The sequence below is a fragment of the Lupinus angustifolius genome, chromosome LG13, assembly GCF_001865875.1.
Source record: "Lupinus angustifolius cultivar Tanjil chromosome LG13, LupAngTanjil_v1.0, whole genome shotgun sequence".
Lineage (NCBI taxonomy): Eukaryota > Viridiplantae > Streptophyta > Magnoliopsida > Fabales > Fabaceae > Lupinus > Lupinus angustifolius.
The window spans coordinates 16,404,482-16,426,909 of record NC_032021.1 but is presented as its reverse complement, the minus strand read 5'-3'; the positions used below and the strand labels follow the sequence as shown (position 1 = coordinate 16,426,909).

Genomic DNA, 22,428 nt, shown 5'->3' with positions numbered 1-22,428 from the left:
CAAACATAATTCCTTTGTTTGAGCCACACACATCTTCTGAGTCATATACACCTCATGAGTCATCCACACCTTCTGAGTCAAATACATCCTCTCAACCCCATATATATCCTACTGAGTCACACACATCTCCTTCTTCGAGCCTTCCTCTTAGGCACTCTACCAGGCAGAGAAGACCTCCCTATCACTTGTAAGATTATCATTGCAGTCTTACCCATATTGTTGCCAACACTACTAATCTTTCCTCCAAACTTCTCTATCCCTTGTCTTCTGTTTTGGACTATTCTAAATGCTCTCGTAACTACAAGAAGTTTTGTCTCACAATCTCTAGAACTCCTGATCCCGCAACTTATAAGCAAGCTGCTAAGTTGGACCATTGGAGAGATTTAATGGATACTGAATTACAAGCTTTGAATCATGTGTAAAGTGACTATTATTCTTGAGGTCACGAGTTCGAGTCGCAAAAAGCTCTTCTTTGTGGAAAATAAAATACTACATGAACATTTAAGCTGATGGATGATATGTTCAATATATTCATAGGTCGGAAAGATTACATGTCAAGAATGGAGTGTTACACGATCTATACCGATTTGTATGATATAGCCACAAAATTTGCTCACCATGTGATTCCGCTCGAAGGCATTATCCTTCCTGTCATTACTACATGTTGCCAAGTCGAAATGCCACCTACACACTTAATGTGACACATTTGCAATTCCTTCAAGCATAAGGGAGTTAAAGTGATGGAGGAACAGTTACAAATAAGAAAACCATGATTAATTTTTAGAGGAAAAAGTTAATACGTTAATAGTATATAAATTCTATACATTATCTTGATATTATTCATCATTTATTTTTTATTATCATTAACTTTTTAAAAAAAAATAGAAATAAATTATGCATAAACATTACTAATTTTTATGAAGAAATCATACATATGAAAGTGAGAAGGAATAAAAATGAGTAATTAGTATGTAATATATTCGTATTTAGTTCATTTTCCATGAAATCCTTGACTAGTGGCTGTCAACAAAGGTTACAACCTGTCTTATCCAAAATACCTTAGAAATCTTGAGTTACTACGTGGCCTTATCCAAATCTCCTTCTATCTATGAAAATGTAAAAAAAAACATCTTATGTGTCATGTTTATGTCCATGATTGTTTGTTCTTAATTCCCACTTTCCAAAATCTGAAATTTTTGTTGAATTATTCTGTGCAAGAATATGACATCAATGATACCCCTTCAAACCATTGTTCCCAAAAACACAATCAACCTATCTCCATTGTTTAACTTTAGTGTTGTTCAATTTGGAGTCTCAACTTGTGTACCATGTAGAATGATTCAGAAGAACAAGAATAAATCTTCAGTTGTTGTTTCAGCTGTTGGAGATGTTTCTGCTGATGGCACCATTTACCTTGTTGGTGGTGCTATTGCTGTGGCTCTCATTGGAACTGCTTTTCCCATCTTCTTCTCTAGAAAAGACACGTAAATAATATCATTCCTTTTTGTCTCATAGTTTCTTAGATATTTTTAGTGCATTTGAGATTTAGTTTTAGATACATATGAATTTCTAATGCATGCCATATAATCTTTGCACATTCTCATGCTCCTTTTTATGCATTTTGATTAATAGTGTTAATTGTTAAATTTGTGGTTAATCATATTGAAAGGTTAATTGTTTTATTGGACTCTATGAAGTATGTAATATAAATGAGTAATCACAAATTTATATATCATTAATGAGGTGTGAAAATTGGTGTAAAAAGTGTGTTAGATATAATTCTTGTGTTATACAAGTTTATTTTTTTAGTGTTTAAGATAGGGACTGCCAAATTAAGAAATTTTCTTATACTTTGTTTTAAATTGTGGTTAAGTTCGCGGTTATGATGTATTTATCATAATTGCATAAAAATGTGACTAAACTTGTGGTCACAATCCTTGGTCTCGTTTGTGGAGTACAATTTAAAATGATGTTGTTGTCACTCTTTTGGAATGGGCGTTACTTTTTTATGTTATTTAATTTGAAGCATAATGTTTTGGTTCAAACATTTTTTTAACTATATTTTCTAGTGATTCTTGTTCATCTTTTCGTACTTTCGACATGTAACTGTCATTCTCAATAAATGTCGTTCTCAGGAATCGAATATTTGACTTATATGAGAATCTAGTATGACCTTATATCACTAGACTATCGACTTGTGCTTGTTGATTATGAAATGTTCATGACATAATGTGCATGTATGTATGTGATAGATGCCCTGAGTGTGATGGAGCAGGGTTTGTTAGGAAGGCTGGGGTGACCTTAAGAGCAAATGCAGCAAGAAAGGATCAAGCTCAAATAGTTTGTGCTACATGCAATGGTTTAGGAAAACTTAACCAAATTGATAAAAAGAAGTAGTTACATGTTCCCAAGTTTTCTTTTTTGTATGTATTTCTACAAGGATTTGCTCCTCTATGCTCATATTTCTATCTTGAGAAGAACATCATAATATCATGTTAGGAGAGAAATGTATAATTTTGCTTGTTTCATAAACCTATGAATGCAAAATTTTGGTGGGTTATATTACAAACATCCAATTTGTGTTTTCTCTCACATAGCTTGTCACCTTGTTCTAAAGTTACCTATGTTTCAAACAAAATATTCTCATTCTCATTACTCATCATCTTATTTGGTTGTTGTTGTCATTCATCATCTTCTGGATGTGTAGAAGGTGCATGTTGAAGCTATTTGCTAGTATGAAAGCCTAATATCAATATGATGATTTTGCTATTTAGAGGGAATCATCTTTGTAAAACTATGAAATAATCTCAATTCTCTAACTATGTAGTACTTCTAAAAGAGAGAATAGGTTTTATGCACTCACAAGTGTTAACTTGAAGAAGTTTTGTATGTGTTCTTTTATGGATGAACGGTGTAGTCGGACTGGTGGTCTGGGTATGAGATCTTGAGTATCTGGATAGGAGTTCTTCTAGAATCTGAATGAAGGTTGACTTGGATCTATCGGTGGAGGTACATGAAAATATTTTCCGATGATTAAGTCAGAAAGATTGGAGAGGTAATACTCAAGAGCAATAAATGAGATATAAGAAGTAAGTGAAGAATAATAATGACATATGATGAGTTCTAAGTGATACTTTCTGTTGGGGGAGACCCCTATTTATAGTGGTTGAGTTGGATGACGTGGCCTTGGAGGGTATTGGCATGATCAACCATCCTGGCTTGTCGGGGGCTGCTTTTTCCATGTCATACGGCTTTGGCATGACTGTATTTTGTGGATAGTTGACTTGTAGTTTGTGGCAGGTCTGGCAACCATATTGCAGTATGTGTGTTTGCAGGGGTAGGTGGGATTGTAGGTGGCGTGGCAGTGCGCTATTGGCGGCGTGTTAGACGGGGAGTGGTCCTGACCTCGATCTAGGATGTCCGATGTAAGGGGAACGACTCCGACCAAACCCTTTGATTGGTTATGTCTAGTCTTTGTTCAGCTAAATGGGAGACCATCCCTAATAATTTAGACATCCGGATAATCAAGATGGAGCATTATGAAAGCCAAAAAGTGATAATATGAAGTTTTAGTCTCTAATCTCATGTGAGGATTTTCTATGTCTACCCTAGAATTAAAAGAAAATTGTTAAGCGATGAGCATTATCAATGAGAGTGAATCATAAGGAAAGTGGCTGTGATAAAAATACATTATTTTTTTTAATTACAATTTTGATTAAAGACTTAGTTTATCTTGACTAATTTTGAGTTTGAATATATTTACATATAAGATCTTGGCACTTCATTATAAAACTCCATACTTGAGTCTCTAATATATATAAGAGGAAGATTAGCTAATGACAAGTGAGTTAACATTTGTTGTGGCCCATTTCTCTCCATGAATCTATATGTTAACATAGATCTTTTCATCTTCTTCTAAAAAAATGAAGTTATCACCATATTTTTTGTGCATAAAATGCAGAAAATATTTTTGTTTAATTTTAGAAAGTATTGGTCAATGAGTCATATTTCGAAATCGGGGAGTTGATTATAAATGAAAGGAGTTAATGACATTCTCTATATCCACATTAAAACGATATCTTCATTAATTAAACGAACAAATATAACTAACACTCACCATAATACAATTCAAACCAACCAATGAGGATACTCTTAAAGCAAAACTTACCAACTCTCTCATACCATTAGAGGGCTCTTCTATTTTCTTTAGTACATGTTTAAGTTGACCTGATCCTGATGTATTTGCTAAGTCTTTGTTCATCTTATCTTTCTTATGTCATATACTCTCTTACCAGCTTTCCAATGATTTTTGCAACATTTGCATTTCTCAAAACTATTTATCCATGTTCCAAGCCAATCATATATCACCAAATAACATAAAAATGTTATTTTATGTTTTTTTTATTTTTTTTTTCAAATATATGATAATTTTTCATTAGATTGAGACACAATGAGACATAAAAAGTACGACAACTGATCCTCATTCCTCCGAAATTACAACTTTCTTACAAATTTCCAACCTAAATCCAATTCTCATGTTTTTAGTCTATGTAATGCACATGCCACAAATTGATAGGCTGTTTTCAACATGATATGTGTTTATCTAGTCTTTTCATGATTATAATAATAGTTATAAGAAATGTTTTAAATTACAGTCGTGACATATCAATTATGGTTATGTTGTATTTATCGTAATTATGGGAAAATACAACTATAATTATGACTACAATACCATTACCAAGACTCCTAAAATTATAATATTACATCCTTAACTATGAATGCCGAAAACAAATTAAAACTCTAATATAAAATATTTAGTAAAAAACTTGTAAAAAAAAAGATAAAAAAGTTTAGTTAGAAAAATGTAGAAGTTTATTATAGCTGATTGAAAGCAAAGAAGACCATCCAACTTTATTCATCTATTGTTTGGATTAGGATATTAGCTATACATTCATTCTAATTTGCTTTACAGTATATGAACATTATTTAAGTTTGCAGTGCAATCTAAGTTATTCTTCAAATGACTCTTTTTGGTGATAATACTACATAATTTCAACATGGAAAACACCCCAATCTAGCGTGTAGATCTAGTTATCCAAACCAAGTAATCTTTGGCCTACCAAATCACAATCTATGTCAACCAAACCAACCCTAGAGTTCACAATATCAAACTCCATCAACATATTTTGTTGTTGGTGATGACCAATGATGAAGGCCTCTACACCTAGCAAATCAGAGTTCCCAAATGTGAAGCAATACACCGAATCATTTCCTCGAATCTCATTCGGCACTCGATATAAAAGTTGTTCACCCAAAACTTTCATCTCGGCCCCGTCGAAAACTAAACTAACACTTGGCAACTCGGGTAACTTGGATTGGTTTAACGGAACTCGATAACAAAGGTCCATTGCTATTTCGAACACGAAATTTGGATCATCTAAAACTCGTAAAATATTATTCGTTTGGTTCAAAAACTCGTTTCTTAAGACAATATAAGCTGAACCAAGCAAATACGTAAATTGAGTACCTAAATCAAACATGGTCTGGCCTGCACCACTATGATCTGGAATAAAAATTGTATCCGATATAATAAGCAACTTATTCGAAACCTTAATTCCCTCTAATCGGACCGTGTAAGCGGCCCGATCAAAATAGGGCAAAGGCCTAGAGATTTGAACCAAGGAAGTATAATTCAACGACCCGACCCACGAGAAATTGGAGGCTCCAAGAATTAGAACACCCGAGAAATCCGAACCCGATATACAATAAGAGAATTTGGGTATCTTTAACTGAGAAACCAATGATAGTGACCCAAGATTCATACCCATTAACCCGGTTGTATTCGAGTTGGTGCTGCTATAAGTAGAGTTCATGCACCCGAATACAATTCTCGGGTTATCGGATCCGGATCCTAACCCGAACATATCTGAAGCAAGGTTCCCTTCAGAGGAAGAAGAATCAGCGTAGGAGAGTGTTGCATGACATAGTTTGTTGGAGTCACATGAAGCAGGTATTGGAAAGTCTCGGGTTTGGGTCATGCATGTGGGTGAGGAACATTTGATGGGTATGTAAGAAGATGAAATTGTCGGGTCAAAAAACGGGTCAGATATGACCCGGTTCATGGTTTTGTTTTTTATGTTGCAAGTTGGTGATGAGCAAGTGGTGGTTGTGTAGGGTGGTAAATGATTCGGGTCATAAAATGGATCGGGTATGACCCGGTTGGTGGTGTTGCATTGGAGCCATGAAAGTTCACTTCCTGTGTCAATGATGAATGACATGTTCTGTGGTGGAGTTCCAACAGTGATGGAGACAGTGAGGCTAATGTTGTGTTGAAAATTAAGCTTGTTGGGTGTTCTTGGGAGATACCCATATGGGATAACTTGTGATTTTAGTGGTAAAGTTAGTATCTTTTTAGTCTCATCTTCACATTGGTAATTCTTCATTTGAATGCTTAGAATGAGTAGAATGAGAAGTTTGAGACATGGGTTTTTGGAAATTATGTGTTTGGTGTAGGGATTTTGAGGTTTCATTTTGGTTTGATTTTAATGTTGTAGCAAATGTATATTTGGGTTGGGAGGAGTTAAATGGAGAGTGATGGGGTTGAGTGATTATGCTAAAAGTGTAGTAAATTTTGGGGGACAAAGGAAAGTATATGAAAGGCATGAAACTTCCTTATGAGAAAAGGTTTGAGATGAGATCTACAAGAGAAGGGAAGGTACAGCAAGACTATTGTACCATGAATAAGATGATAATGTTGCATATCCAACCCCGGACCTGAAATCTCGTACTTAAACTCTAACCCAATGAGCTAAAAAATAGAATATCATCTTTGTATTTTTTGGGTTTTGGGTAACCCAAGCTTGTCTAAAACTTGTTTGGTAACATTTAAATGGACTTCTTCGGTTTTAGGTTGGGTTCGGAGTTAAGTATCACCTATACTAAATCTGACCCCGAACCCAGTATTTGAAATCGGGGAAAACCTGAACCTAGTTAAAGTAGATTTTTCCGCTAAATTTTAGTCGGATTTGAGCAGTTACCCATGGGTTCAGGTTATGTTGTCAGTCGTAATCATAAATACCATAGTACCTAACTATAATTATGCTCCTTTATTACCGAACTCCACATATTACATACTAATTCATGATAAGAAAGTCGCGCAATAATAATATTGAAACTGATGGATCACATAAACTTGTGTTAGATTTGATTTGGTTCTATTGGTTTATTTTTCTCTACGTTGTATTATGTTGGTGAAGTGGTCTCAAGTTGTCTTTCTTCTTTCTTTGTAATAATTAGGAGCAGATGCTAACATGTGTTTAAATGATGAGTAAGGATCATCTCCATTAGTGGAGAGACAAGTACCGTATAATAATACAAAAAACATAACATGAAATGACACTTTTATCCTTTTGTTTACTATGAAATTACTTTTTTGCCATTAAAAATATAAGAAAAAACAATCACTTGTCTCTCAATTAATAGAGAGGATCCTTGTTCGTTTAAATGATGTACATGATGGAGTGAGACTCATCTCAAGTGATAGAGAGACAAATGATTTTTTCCTTTATATTTTAAGTGTAAAAATGTAATTTCATTTTAAATAAAAAGGATATAAATGTCATTGTAAATTACTTTTCTTTTAATTTTTATAGCATTTGTCTCTTTATTAATGGAAAGGAGTCTTACTCGATAGTTGTCTATAGAGAGGGGAATAAATGAATTCATGTTATATGTGGTAGCAACATTGTGTACTTGATTATGAACGTGTGGAAGGCTATGCAAGAAGTTTATTTAGGTGTAATTAATGATTAAACAAATCTCGTGTTGTGTCAAAGACATTACTTCATGAGCAATTTTCCTTGGTTGTTTAAGATGCCAATAAATTTAATTAAGGAAGAGATATGGATGTTTAAAGGAATACATCTGCTCATTTTATTCTTAAACTAAAGAAAAAGTCTAGGTACACCTTACTTTTTTTATATATAATCAAATGTATCTGTGTGAGTAAGAAATTAGTCCTTTTGAGATATGTGGTTGATCTTTCGTATAAATGTTGATTTCAGGAATCAAATCGTTGATCTTTTGATGTATTAAAGGATCTAGTGAAACCTTATACCAGTAGATCAATACTTTATTGATTACCTATGTATTCATTATGATAAATTTGAAGTACATGTTTTGTTCATTTCTCATTTTTAATTCTATAAAATGTTAATTCATCCCTCCTTAACATTTTTTTAACTTTTTCATATTGTTTACTTTAGGAAATTGTATTAAATACTATTATTCCTTCCTTTTTTTTGCCTTTATTAAATTAAAGATAAAGATAAAGAAGCGTGTGATAATTATAAGTATGAGTTGTTCACAATAATTGTCTTAATCTATGTGCGTTAGGCTGAAGTGACAATTAACATAAGACATAAAAAAGAGATTTATACATGCTCATTCAATTAAGAAACTATGAAAACATATGAAAGAAGTATTTATTATCCATACTACTTACTTACTGAATGAGGAAATTTTAATCTGTTTTTTCTTTCACTTAAGTTATGAATATCTAATTCTGAAAATTTTATTCTCATTGGATTTAAGTATCCAATGAAATGTTTGGTTATGTTTCTTTAAGTTAGATTTTACAATTCAATGTTATGAACATCCTATATATATATATATTTGAAATACTTTGTTTACTACTATTAAGGATATTCCTCACCATATGAGTAAAGAACTAATCATTTTAGGGTGTGTAGTTGCACCTCTCAATAAGTGCCGTTTTTAGGAATTAAACTTCCGATATTTTAGTCTTTTTTATGATCAAGTAGAGTCTTACACCATCAGAACAATGTTAGAATAGATGAATTACTTGGTAAAACTAAAAAAAATTGGGAAAAACCGAGTTACAATTCAACTTATCTACATTTTGTAAAATCATTAACTTTTTAGTGAAGAGCTTAAACCTTAGGGAGGTGAAGATTAAAGACGGATAAGATAACTTATAGAATTGAGTGATTGATAAAATTAGAAGGGAATGAATTCTAAATTTAAAAAACTTACTTCACATCTTAGTCATAATTATAGAGAAATTTAATAGTTTAAATTAGTGAGTAGATTTAAATCATTAAATTTCCCTATAATTATTGATAAAATATGAAGTAATTTTTTTAAACTTACTTTTAAAGTAAATAGATTCCTTATAATATTAACATACTAATGCAAAAGTTTTTAAAAATGGAAGAAGGATATAAGTCACTTTAAATGACTTCTCAAACTAGAGCTTATAAATCTAAATTTTCTATAAAAAAGTCTAATCAATCAAATCTCAAAGTATTTTTTGTCTAAATAAACTCACTAATTGGAACTCTCGTACATGTTAGGTTAGACCATACTTTGTCTTAAATAGATCGAGTTTATACAACTTATTGGAGCCTGTGTCTGACCTATTAGTCTGTTTAAAAAAAATGCATAGCTTAGGTCTGACCTGTTTAAAAGTCTGGTATGACCTATTTAAAAGTCCAGTATGACATGTTAATCTATTTAAATGTCTATTATACAATATAATCTTAAAATATGTCATTATGTCTATATTTAAATAGGCTAATAGATATACTTCCAATTACATACCAAATGCATAAGGATATGCTCCAATCACTAATGGTTAAAAAATTGTACATAAAAATGATCTAGTTATTGATTATTATTTATACAATTATAGTCAAACCTTTATCCTACTAGGTGGGGTCGGTTACATAGATCGGACGATATTATAATGCTCTATCATAAATTATATTCATTGACAAAGTATTAAGGTCTACGTCTTTCTTTATCTTTTCTTCTTTGATTTTTCTTAGTGTCCATCTTCCTCTAGGAGTTGACCTAGCTTCCATTTGATCTATTCTCCTTACATGGGTTTCTCTGGGTCTCTTCTGCAGATGTCTAAACCACCTAAAGTGTGACTCTATCATTTTTCTATAATAAGAACTACTCCAACTTTTGATGCTATACATAGTCGGCCCTAAGCTCGAATAAAATGTAAAACTTGTGTTAAGTAGTCTCAACATCGAACTTTATATAAAAAAATAGTAGAAGTAGAAAAAGATACTTGTAGACCATGATAAATTGGGTACTAAGACCTTCAAAATGATTATAATTGATTAGTCAAAAATAAGAAAACAATTACAGATCTGACAAGTTTTCTTACAAATGATTAGATCATTCTGTTACATGAATTTTGTAATTCTGAGCAGCATTCTCTATACATATTGCACTATAGCATGTTTCTTATTTCTGGTTAGACTTAATGTGATTTTTCACACTAAACATTCTGCTTTACAGACAAATTTTTACTCAAATCAGTAGAATCTATTTAAACCAAATTGTAAACAATACATAGAACTAAAGAATACAAAATAGAGATCTCAAGAAAAATTTATTGCTATGTTGGTGGTAGAAGGTTATAGAATAGAGTATAAATTACAAAATGTAGACATATTACCAGTAAATAAGCATGGTTCACCATCCATTTCCTATATTCATATAAACTATAGTTGGTTCAAAAAATACAACACAAACCTTTGTTACTAAATATGTGATACTAATATCGGTACGCAGTTCATTTGAGCACACGATTCATCACATATTACATTATTACAAGACTTTCATTAAGATGAATCCGGTATGCCGGGTTGATAAGGGAACTCAGTAACTAAGTTAACAATTCCGAGTTTTAAATTTATAGAGAAAGTCTCAATATCTAACACATTTTATCAATTAGCCCTCTCCATTGATTATTTTTGACATTGCTGAATATGTTCCAGCACAACCACTTACCACACCAACAATAATAATCAAAATGCAATTTATTATCTGAAAATCAGAAAATTTAAGTTAGTATTGTTGTAACATTAACTTAAATCTGTCATAGAATATTAGAATTTTCAGAATAAAGTTATAATTTATTAGAGGACTTGAATTTCTACCTGTATTTTTGATAATCTGCCACTGTGTAACTTGAGATAACATAGACAAGGAAAAATAAGTGCCTGTCTCAAAAACATGACAAAAAATACATAAGTTCCTTTGGTAATTTGCACAAGAAGAAGAGTGAACATGTAAAGTGAACTTACAACTAGCATTGACATGAAAGAACCAATCAGTGCCATCAAAGAACCTGCATTAAAATTGAAAGAACAAATTAAAAAAACACAATGAAAATTATGGTAATAATGTCTTGAATCGATAAATTTTAAGAATTACTGTTGCGACCCGATTTTCGGTTGGAAGACTGGTTCTGCAACTTAGGAAGAGGCAAACTCAATTTCTACCTCTCCCGAATGATTCGTGACCAGATTTTCGACTCTTGTTCTATAGGCCTATAAGATTTATCATATCTTCACAAGGGCTAGAGGCTCCTTTTTTATGCTTTTATTTAGTCAAATATCATGTCTAAATGACCCAATATGCACCAAACTTATTATTTATGTAAACTTTGGATTGTGTATGTTATATGTGTGTATATTTAAGATGCAGCAGCTACTATATAGAGATTGTAGATGAATGTGAATGGAATGAATAAAAATTGTTCACTCCAAAACACAAAGTAAAATAAAAACAAAACACTAAAGTCATGCAAAATGATGATAATAGTATATACTAGTACATTGGTACTTACCAAAATATGGAACACTGAGGGCAACAATTAAACTTGTAATCACTAGAACTGTTCTGACAACAACAGACATAGCATGACATCTTAACTGAGGAGTCGGCGCAAGTTCCTCTATGCTCATTGCAATCGGTAATAATGTTAAGGCATATTTCGCCAACGGGGTCGCAATCTAGAAAAACACATGAATTATGTTGAATTGGAATCAGAAACATTCTTATGTTCAACCTTAGAGCCTGCTAGTGTTACTTTCTAAATGACAGTAAAAGTAACTGAGTTTTCGGTTTCTTACAGTTGTCCAGGCTGCAATCTTGGATGCATATAATTCTTGCGGCATGTTTAAGGTAAATTGAGATTCGACCGCGTCACCAAATGTTAAATAGCCCATTGCAGCTACTCCTGTGTACATAGCAAGACAAAAGGCAAAGCTGCAGAAGAGAAACAGGTTAGCAATGATCTCGAGTACGGTTTTAAATTACAGTTGGACTTGTTTAATGAGATCTCGTTGATCCATATCATAGAGATTCGATACTTCACTTTATGCTTACCTGACATATAGAACTGATTGGAAATTTGCTGGTTCCTTCATGGAAGAGTAGATACTAGGAAAAACTGCATGGCCACCGAAGCCAAAACCGTAGATACCGATTGCGACAGATAGGTTTGCAAGGTCAAAAACTTTTGCTCCTGGCTTATATCCAACTTGATCTGCTATTCCAACCCAAAACAAGCATAGTGTGACCAAAATTGTTGCAAATATTCCTCCAACTGTGCACGAAGATAACTTTCGTTAACACATAAACTTCGACGAAAAAAACTTGTAAAATAGTATGACGGAGGGTATAAGAAACCTGAAACATAGGAAAGCAGGCTTAGATTTTTTATCCAAACTGTTGGAAGAACAAGAATCGCGGCTGTGATTGCAAAAACTTGATGAGTTCCAATGTCAGCCCCGCCGAATGTCACATTCGCATTAGGAAATAGTGATGAGAGGTTATCACTCATTAGTGTTATATACTCAACACAAGAAGCCTACACAAGAGTCATTCACCTTTCAGTACATAAGAGAACCAATAGAGTATTTCATATAGAAGAAATTATTGCACTTACATAAAGTTCCATGAACAAAATTATCTGCATTTGGACAAAACATAGTTGTTAGTTTTTCCATCAACACACACATAACAATGAGTGTATATGGTTACTGAAGTTATCATTTCATTCTTGCAAATATACATAGATAAGGTTGTAAAAATACGAAATCACGTTGTACGAACCGCGATACATAATCGACCAGCAATTCCGAATGCAGCCTGGCCAATGTCTGGGAAGGTTTCGAGTTCAGGGTAATTATCCAAACACCTCTTCAATAAGATCCCAGTATAACAGCAAATTATAGAAAATACTAGAAGTATAATAAGGCTTAACCACCCTCCTTCTTTTACAGCATATGGTATTGTGAGTATTCCTACCCCACATAAGATATTGATTCCTTCACAGAAAACAAATAATGTTTTAGTCCTCAGAAAATAAATGCAATTGTGCATAAAACAGTCTCATCTTTGTGTCTTTGGAAATGAATTAAGCTTTAAATAACTAAATCAGTTAGGTGCTTGTTTTTCATTTGCACAAGTGAAATATTATCATTTCAAGTTTGCATTCTTACTACAATCTATAAAATCTGCTAAAGAATTGAAAACATGAATGTGTTATAGTTACATTCTGAGATATATCAATCATAAAAATGCTGAATAAAGATGATGGATAGAGATTTTGTCCCCAACAGTGTCTCATTCTCAATCCCGAGCCAATCAGATTGTTTTTAAAAAATTTATTTTATTCAAATAGCAATACGTGATTGGCCCAGGACAGGGAATGGGAACCGTAGGAGACAGGTGATCCTTGTCGGAAGATGATATTCACCATTAATGACTGATTGTGCAAATGAACATTGCTTCTTTGAGGAAGGGTCCTCAGAAACAAGAGGTTTAGTGAATAAAGAATCATCATCTTGCCATGTCTCAAGTCCCTTAAAGAAAGAGTCACTTGTCCCTTTTGAAGCATTTCTGCTTAGGAAACTAACTCCTCCTGGTACTGTTACACTAGTTAACAGTTCCATAGATGTCCTGCACATATTCAAAAAAATTGATTTAGGATATTAATTAAGGCTATCATTTTCAATCACATTATTTTTGTTGCATCAATAGAAAATGATCATCTCATATCATTTTTCACCTATACCCCTTTTACACATACTTTATAATTATTGATTAAAAGACTTTTGTTCAGAAAACAATTAGTATAGTTTGTGTAAGAGAGAGAGTCTCAGCTCAACAGTAAAGTCGTTATTTTGTGACCTAGAGATGATATATTCAAAACTGAAATTTTCTCTCTACTTGCCCGCCAGTCTATACTTGTCATTCTCATATCGCACTATGTTTCTCGTGAACTACAACTACCTTTATTTATATATATATATATATATATATATATATATTTGTATATGATATGTTTGAGTGCATGTGTATAGCACAATGGGTCATGAAGTCTCTATTGCTAGGAACCATAACCATCCATGAATTGAATTACAAGTCTAAAATACATAAGGTAATTAAATTATTATTGATCAAATGTATAGCAAGGTGGTGAACGATGGCATAAATGAAATTCCTCAAAAGAAGAAAAAAAAAATGACACAAACAACACTAAAGAAATGAAATATTGATGATACCTATAACTTTGAGGCCATGAAGTACTAATAGCAATCTCATTAGACAAATTTTTTGAAGGTGGTGAATTATTTTCTGAATCAGAATCATCACTTAAATTTTCAAAGACTCTATATGCTTGGTTTTCTTCATCATCAGTTTGGAAAACATCTTCATGGTGAGGATCTAAATCATTATCTAGGTTCAACTCACCTCTCTTCATTATTCCAAACCAAACACAACCTTGTGATAAGATTATAGGGTCTTGTGTTAATTATATATGTCTCTTGGTGATTGTTGGTTTTTCCTTTTTGTAGTTTTGATTATTAGTTTCATTCTTCATAACTACTCAAAAGATTCATTCACTGAACTATCAAAAGGGAACTCGACTAGTTATGGCAGAAATTATATACATAGTTGGTGTAATAATAATAACTTGTCTTTTTCCACATAAGAGATTTGATGTAGTAAAAATGTTATCTTATTATAAAATAAACAAAAAGGTAAAAGTACCATGACATGATTTTTTTACTTGTTATTGCATTATTTTCTTTCTCGTATCGGAGATGATCGTTACTCCTACGTAAATATATTCTTATAAATTATTTTAAAAAATTATTATATATTGCAATTTTTGTATTACCTTTGATACTATACAGTATACACAATCAAATTTTGTATTAATCTTTCTTCATCATGAGTGCCATTTTTCCATAATATTTTATTCATATCTGATTCTGATTGTCAACATTAAATATAATATTAATTAATTATTATTAATTATAGTCTTACATTTATTATTATGGAGAGGGAAAATGTGTAAAGTTAACTGAGGAAATGAATTGTGGAATGCATAAAACAATAACAATTTTTTTAAAAACAAAATAAAATTCACTAATTATTTTAAAAAACCTAGGATGAGACTTATAAAGAAATAGAAGAAATATTTCATAAAATACATTAGTAATTAAAGTATAATAACAAAAATTTATCATATATAATAAATACATCTTATTGTTCATGTAATAATTTTTTATATATATCATTATTATAAAATATATAAATAAATGATTGAGGTTAAAAACATGTTAAATACATACGAGTACTTGCTATTTATTAGACAATCCAAAAATTCTTGTTCTGTGTGTATCTTTAAATTTTCTGCAATAATTACATGCAAAAATAGTTTGAGTGTGGAACGAGTACTATAATACCTGCCCCACGAGTACTTGCATATTTATTAATTCACTTTTAATAAATATTATATATAAATATATTATAATATATTTTTTATTATTTAATAATTATCTATTATCTATTTTTTTATTTTTATATTATTTTATAATGAATTTAAGTATTAAAGTATAATGATATATTTAAGATGTATATAAATTTTATTATTCATGCAATAATTGTTTTAAATATAGTGATTATTAATTTTTTTATAAATATATATTCAAACATAAAAACTCATTGGATTCTCCCATATATTTACTATAGATAAACAGTGTGAATATAAGTATAAAAAAAGCAATACACACGTATGTTACGCCTTATTCCTAGTACCCTCAAATAAATATGAATATGAATATATATTCATTATTTGCACCTACCCTAGAAACCATTATTCGGTACACATATGTTATCCTATAGTTTGTGAGTTTGTGTCATTTTATATGTTAGAAAATATATTTAAGTTAAAATTTAATTATGACATAAATTATGAGACAACAAATATATTTTCGAAGATGATTGGGGCTACCATATTTAATATTGGTGATAAGAAGTGTGGCCCAAGTGATTAAAGGGAGAAGATTCTGCCTAAACTAGTCTGGTAATTTATCCTAATTTTAATAATAATGACAAGTCTTAAACTGTTTATTTTGACTTTCGTAAAAAAACATTTATTTTGATTTAGTACTTTGTTTCATTTCATGTGTGGTATCAGTCCCAGATCCATGGATTGTAATTTACAAGATGTAGGTTAGGAAGTGAAAACTTGAAAAATATTTTAATTGAGGTTTGAGAAAAATATATTTGTATCTAAATTATAAATTTGTATACACTATTATTGTATCAACCTCTATTTATATTTTATTATCATCAATTATAAATATAATTAATGCAAATAAATAGATAAATAATGTATTTTCTGTAAATAAATATTTACACCAATAATACAAAGATATTACACTGTTTATGTTTTACAATCTCTGGCTCATGTGGGAACATAGGTGTTTGAATTGGGTGACTAATTAATCACTTCCCATACTTATAAATTATCAAGTTGAATAATATTATTTTTACAACGAAACTATAATAATTTTAAATTATTCTTTGAATTTTGAATACGTTTTCTTCTTAATTAAAATTTTCAATATACATCATGAAATTATTATTATTATTTTCAGAAAGTCAATCATATCCATTAATTATACTTTGAGGGGTTTATATATTTAAGATATGGGATGTGCATGTTTTGATGTTAAGGCACTGCAAATCCTATTTTTGTAAAAGTATTAGAAATCTAATTTCAACGGAGTATACAAGTCAATAATCATTTTTGTAATCAATATAAATCTACTATTATGTACAACTAACTTTCTTTCTACTAATAAAAAATATAGATAATTAAAAAATAAATTAACTTTCATTAAAATATCGAAATTTCTAGAGATTATTGTTTCTGATTGATAGTGAAGAGAATGGTAGATAATTAGTGATAGAATATTTACATTCTTTGTAATCACTTACACAATTTGGGGTATCCATGGAAATATGGTAACAAGTACCTTTGTAATAAAAATGACACTTTTTTAATACAGAGTTCTTGTTTTATATTTTATTTTTAAGTATAATGTACAAATGTTATCTCATTGTAAAATAAATGGAAGGATAAAAATGTTATCATATGTTATTTTTGTCATTGTTCTTATAACACTTCTTTCTCTTTATAGTACTAGACAATGTTGAAAAAATTAGTTTGTGCTGACTGGTTCAACTGGTAAACTGGTCCCAATACTGGTACGATATAATAATTATACCGATCATGCAATCATGCCGATCAAAATTGGTTAAAACAGGTCATACCAACCGATTTTCAATTGAACCGTATTGGTCATATCGGTCAGTTTTTATTGATTTTTTAACATTAATGTTAATATATTATATATGAATATCTAATTTCACCAGTATACAGTTTAATTAGTGAACCACCGGTTAAACCATTATATCATTGTATCAGTGCCCTAACTGGTTTGATGACTGGTACGGTATTAGTAATATTGGTATTGGAGATAATCTTTACTCATGAATTACTACATTCCTTTAAATCTATTTTTAATAAGTATTATATATATTGCAATTTTTGTATTACTTTGATATTATAAATAATCAATTTTATTTATTAATCCCTTCATTATTTTATAAGTGTCATTTTTTCATAATTTTAGTTTGCATCTTATTGTCATTCTCCTCTTTCAAGACAATATTAATTATTTCGTTATCAATTATATTTTTATAGTTATCATTGTGAAGAGGGGAAAATAATTATAGATTTAGGTGAGGAGAGGAATTGTGGAGTACATAATAAAAAAACTAACAATTTTATTAAACAAAATGTGAATAATTTTATTAGTTATTTTAAAAACCTAGGGCAAAACTTATAAAGAAATAGATGAAATGGTTAATAAATATTTTTCTTAATTAAACTATAATAAAAAAAAGTTATCATATATATCTTATTATTTATGCTATAAATATTTATATATATTAATTATTATAAAATATATAAATAAATAATTGGTCTCTAAAATTTGTTTAATCTCCTTAATTGATATGAAGATGAATATCCACACTTACCCCTTCAAGCCATTAATCATGTTAGAACGGCTAGGGCCATCGTATTTAATAAAGGGAAGAGAATATTCTTGCCTAAACTAAATTTATCCTCAATTTTAAGATTCTTGCCTAAACTAGTTTGGTAATTTATCCCCAATTTTAATAATAAAGATAAATCTTAATTGTTTGTTTCGACTTTCAAATATAAAAAGTTATTTATTTTTATTTAGTAGTTTATTTTATTTCATGTGGGGCTGTGTTATTTGGATCCGACTATTCAATCGATCAACCTATAGACCAGAATAAGAAACAATTTATGTGCAAGTTAGTACACACTCCAGTTAGAATGAACTGTTTTGCTCAAATTAAAAAAAGATGAAAAGGAAAATATATGTTAAGATTAACTGTGTAATTCTATTCTGTCTCAACTCTTATTTATTATTAAATTGAAATTCATATATATTTTTTAATTATATCTATATTTATACTAACTTATAAAGCCAAAACACTTGGTAACTACACATGGTATAATTTTAAGTTTCCAAATTTACCCTTAATTAAAGTTTATATTATACTTTTTTTAACTTATTAAGAGATATTTAATTGGACCTGATAACTACCAAAAGAAATTCCAAAAGGCAAGGAGCAGTTCCCCCTAAAACTGTACATTTTCATTCAAAACAAAAATTATTCTTTCATCCACCTTTATTCTATTTTTCTCTCTCCATCAACCCAATAACCCCATTGATTTTTTGTTTTAATGTTATGTTCTTTATCATTTTACAAGCGGCTTCTTCTTTTTTAAATGCACGTGGGTTCTGACTCATTTTGATTACAGACATATGGGTTCATTGAGTTCCATGAGATATGGTTCCTTGATAAAAGCCATTTACATCTTCACAAAAGTACACCAACATTATGATAAGTGTTCTTTTTACTGAGTGTTATTTTCTGTTCTTCCATGGTTTTTTGACCCCAAGAAAATAGTTATTTTTATGAGTTGCTGCATTTTCTTTTCTCCATAATATTCATTCAATTTGTTGTTTGGGATTGCAAACAGGTATAGGAGTGGATTTGAAAGTTTGATTGTGTAAGAACAAAACATGGACGTGAAGAGTTGAAAATGTCAGTTACATATCTTTATTGAGGAAAGGTTTAAGTGAAGTGTAAATTTACCATGATGAACAATACAATTGCAAGTCGTGATTTAGTTTGTGCTGAAGTTACTAATACTCATCTATAATACTCAATATAATCTAATACTCATCTACAGAGTCAATATATTGTCTAACCATCAATATGGTATAATTTTTTATTCTATATTTTACTCTTACACAATTTCTTATTTTCACAATCTTAATTTAAATTTGTAGGGGTCTTAAAACATACATTACCATCCTTTTTAACTGCCAGTGTAAAAGGCATAATACCTTGCACTTTTACATCACATAGAACATTGATATAATGCAGTTTGAGGTTCTCTAGAGAATGTGGATGGAATTCGGAGAACATGTCATGAATAGAAGTTAAGCTTCCATATTATTTATTACTTCTACTCCTCTCATCCTTTTTTTCTTTCTAATTCACTCTTTGAGATGTATTAATAAATGTAAAGTATATAGTAAATCTAATATTGTATTCTCCCTAATATATTTATATTTCGCTTATCCTCTATTAAGTTTCCTACCTAAATACCATTATCATCTTTTTCATCTTCATTTTCCTTCGCTTAGATTATGTTCGATGAAATGGCTAACTACATTATATTGTTGCGTGCATCCATGAATTATTTGTTTATTATATTGTATGGGTTGGTTGAACAAATACTTTAACAACTATAGGTTGTTTCTACTATATAGATGTGCTTATCTCAATGTGTATAAAAATAAGATTTATATGTAAATTGTAAGCTTTGCAAACTAAGTGAAAGTGGCACTATGAAATTTGTCATCAATTAAAAGTACATTTTTTTATATTCTGTTTTGTTGATATCCATCACTATCAAAGACACCAAAGGAAAAGAATATGTAATCTTTTCTACATAACATGATAACATTGCAATTTGAAGATGATGCTTTTGTCAATAACTTTATTCAATAGGGGTTCATGGTTTAGAAGACTACTGGTCCAATAGAACATGGAGTATTATCATCCAATTCAGAAGAGGAAGGAGTAATATCAAACCTACAATATGTTATGATATGATCATCCAATATGTACTCAATCTGAAAAATAAGAATCTTAATTGTAAGCCAGATTTTAAGTTATTTATAAAGTTATGTATTCCTTGGGTTGGTTGGTAATTGAACTTTGTGATTTTTTTATTGATGATGGAGTATTCTTTGAAGAAATTAGACTATATTTGTTTATTGAAACTAATAGTATTCTTAGATATTAGTTGTATATAGTAAGAATTTTATAAATAACTTCTCAATGTGAGTATAAATTGTTACCTTTTCAAATAGTTCCGATTCCTATAAATTTCAAGAGAGTTATATTTTTTTATAGTGCTACATATTTTACATGTAACAAACATTTATTACTTTTAAGTTGACTTTCCTTTAAATAGCCTATATCTACAGATTTAGAACTTCATACAAATGTAGAATTTTTAGCAATAAAAGCTAAACGTGTGTTCCCAAAACTTATTCAAAACATCATCTCTTGATCCTAAAACTATTTTATAGCAAGTTCTTTGGTTGATTGTTGAACTTTGTAGAAATTATCATATTGTGGGGATTATCCCTATATCTCTAATATCATGATTGGTCTCATAGTACTACATACAATGATATTATTTTTGTTTTTTTACATATCTATGGGTGATCGAGTAAGTTATACACAAGAGTGAATTGATAAATTAAGTTATTCTAAGTTTTTTAATTGGATGTTTATAGCGTTTAAACTCACAACAATGAACAGTAACCCAATTGAATTATATAATTTAAAATTTATGAATAAATAATTGAGAATTATATAGCCTATTATGTACGTATTGAATATTTTCATGCTCTACCCTTTAACATATTCACAATGTTCATTTTTGAGTCTAATAGAAATGTAAATCTCAAACAACACTTAATCAATGTATGAAAATATGTGGATGTATGGATATTATGGTTATTCATCCAGTAAATATTAATTACTTTCCCCTAATTATACACTTCACCCACAATTATTTTTTTTGGGTGATTTAATTATTTAAATGTAATTTTTTAACAATTATGATTGAACAATTACTCTAATCAAATATATTCAACTGCAAATTAAAATATTAACACAAACTATTATATAGAAAGTTTATATCATTCAAACTAGACATTACAAACAACATATTATAAACAATAGGAAAATGAGTTAACATGTACAATAATACATGTCAACACGCTATATATATAAACAGACATCCGGTTGAATCAAAGGGTGTAACTAAATAAACTAATTAGAATATATTGAAGACATCTTTTGGTTTGATGGGTGGCTATGATTTGATGTGGGGTATCAGTCCGTACTCCTTGGATCATAATTTTTTATATGTAGGTTAGGATGTGAAAACTTGAAAATTATTTTAATTTAAGTTTTACAACCTTTGGCTCATGAGGTATAGAGTCACCTAATTTGGCATGCTGCTAATTTTCGTTGTTTGAATTTGGTGATTAATTAATCATTCCCAACACTTATAAATTATCAAGTTCAATAATTTTTACAAACCAAATTATAATAACTAAATTCGGTGATTGTGTATGTCTTAAGTTTTGTGGTTCGAATTCAAATGTTTCCCTCCAATAAGGTAACAATTGAACATGCTAATACCATTAAGGAAACTCCTATATGTCCTTTAAGTATTATTTTTTAATGATATCACACTTTCCAAGAAAGAGAACAAATCATTTCTCCTCCTCTTTGATCCACATGCCTCCTTTCAAAAAGGAAGTAACCCCTTTCTAAATCGCATGTCAATCCTCCAATAAGGGAAATAAATAATTAATTTTCTCCTAAGTTACCATGTCAATCCACCAAAAGAGGAAATAATTCATTCTACATGCCAAATCCAAAAAAGAAAGAATTTCCCACACACGCCTACTTCAAAAGAGGCAACAATTCTTTAAGAATTACAATCGTTCATGTAATTCATCTTTTTGCATAAGACTAGACGTAGTTGTATACTTAACTGTCACAATGAGTGTTTATGCTGATATGTTTGCTAGATATAAATTC

The 22,428-nt window shown here is 30.2% G+C and overlaps 3 protein-coding genes across 3 annotated transcripts; 1 reads left to right on the top strand and 2 right to left on the bottom strand.

Moving 5' to 3' along the window:
• LOC109363229 lies at positions 1,101–2,560 on the top strand. Its single transcript, XM_019609415.1, has 2 exons — positions 1,101–1,484; positions 2,253–2,560. The coding sequence occupies exons 1-2, from the start codon at positions 1,222–1,224 to the stop codon at positions 2,395–2,397; spliced, it is 408 nt and encodes a 135-aa protein (XP_019464960.1). The 5' UTR covers positions 1,101–1,221; the 3' UTR covers positions 2,398–2,560.
• Positions 4,910–6,706, bottom strand: LOC109325056 (aspartic proteinase PCS1-like). The gene has a single exon (XM_019557200.1). The coding sequence runs from the start codon at positions 6,528–6,530 to the stop codon at positions 5,088–5,090; it is 1,443 nt and encodes a 480-aa protein (XP_019412745.1). The 5' UTR covers positions 6,531–6,706; the 3' UTR covers positions 4,910–5,087.
• LOC109325048 (vacuolar amino acid transporter 1-like) lies at positions 10,707–14,631 on the bottom strand. The gene is made up of 11 exons (XM_019557191.1): positions 14,394–14,631; positions 13,586–13,788; positions 12,940–13,154; positions 12,773–12,796; positions 12,514–12,694; positions 12,211–12,430; positions 11,955–12,090; positions 11,669–11,834; positions 11,124–11,167; positions 10,977–11,039; positions 10,707–10,863 (listed from the first exon to the last, which is right to left on the bottom strand). Exons 1-11 carry the CDS (start codon positions 14,591–14,593, stop codon positions 10,768–10,770), a joined length of 1,548 nt encoding a protein of 515 aa, XP_019412736.1. The 5' UTR covers positions 14,594–14,631; the 3' UTR covers positions 10,707–10,767.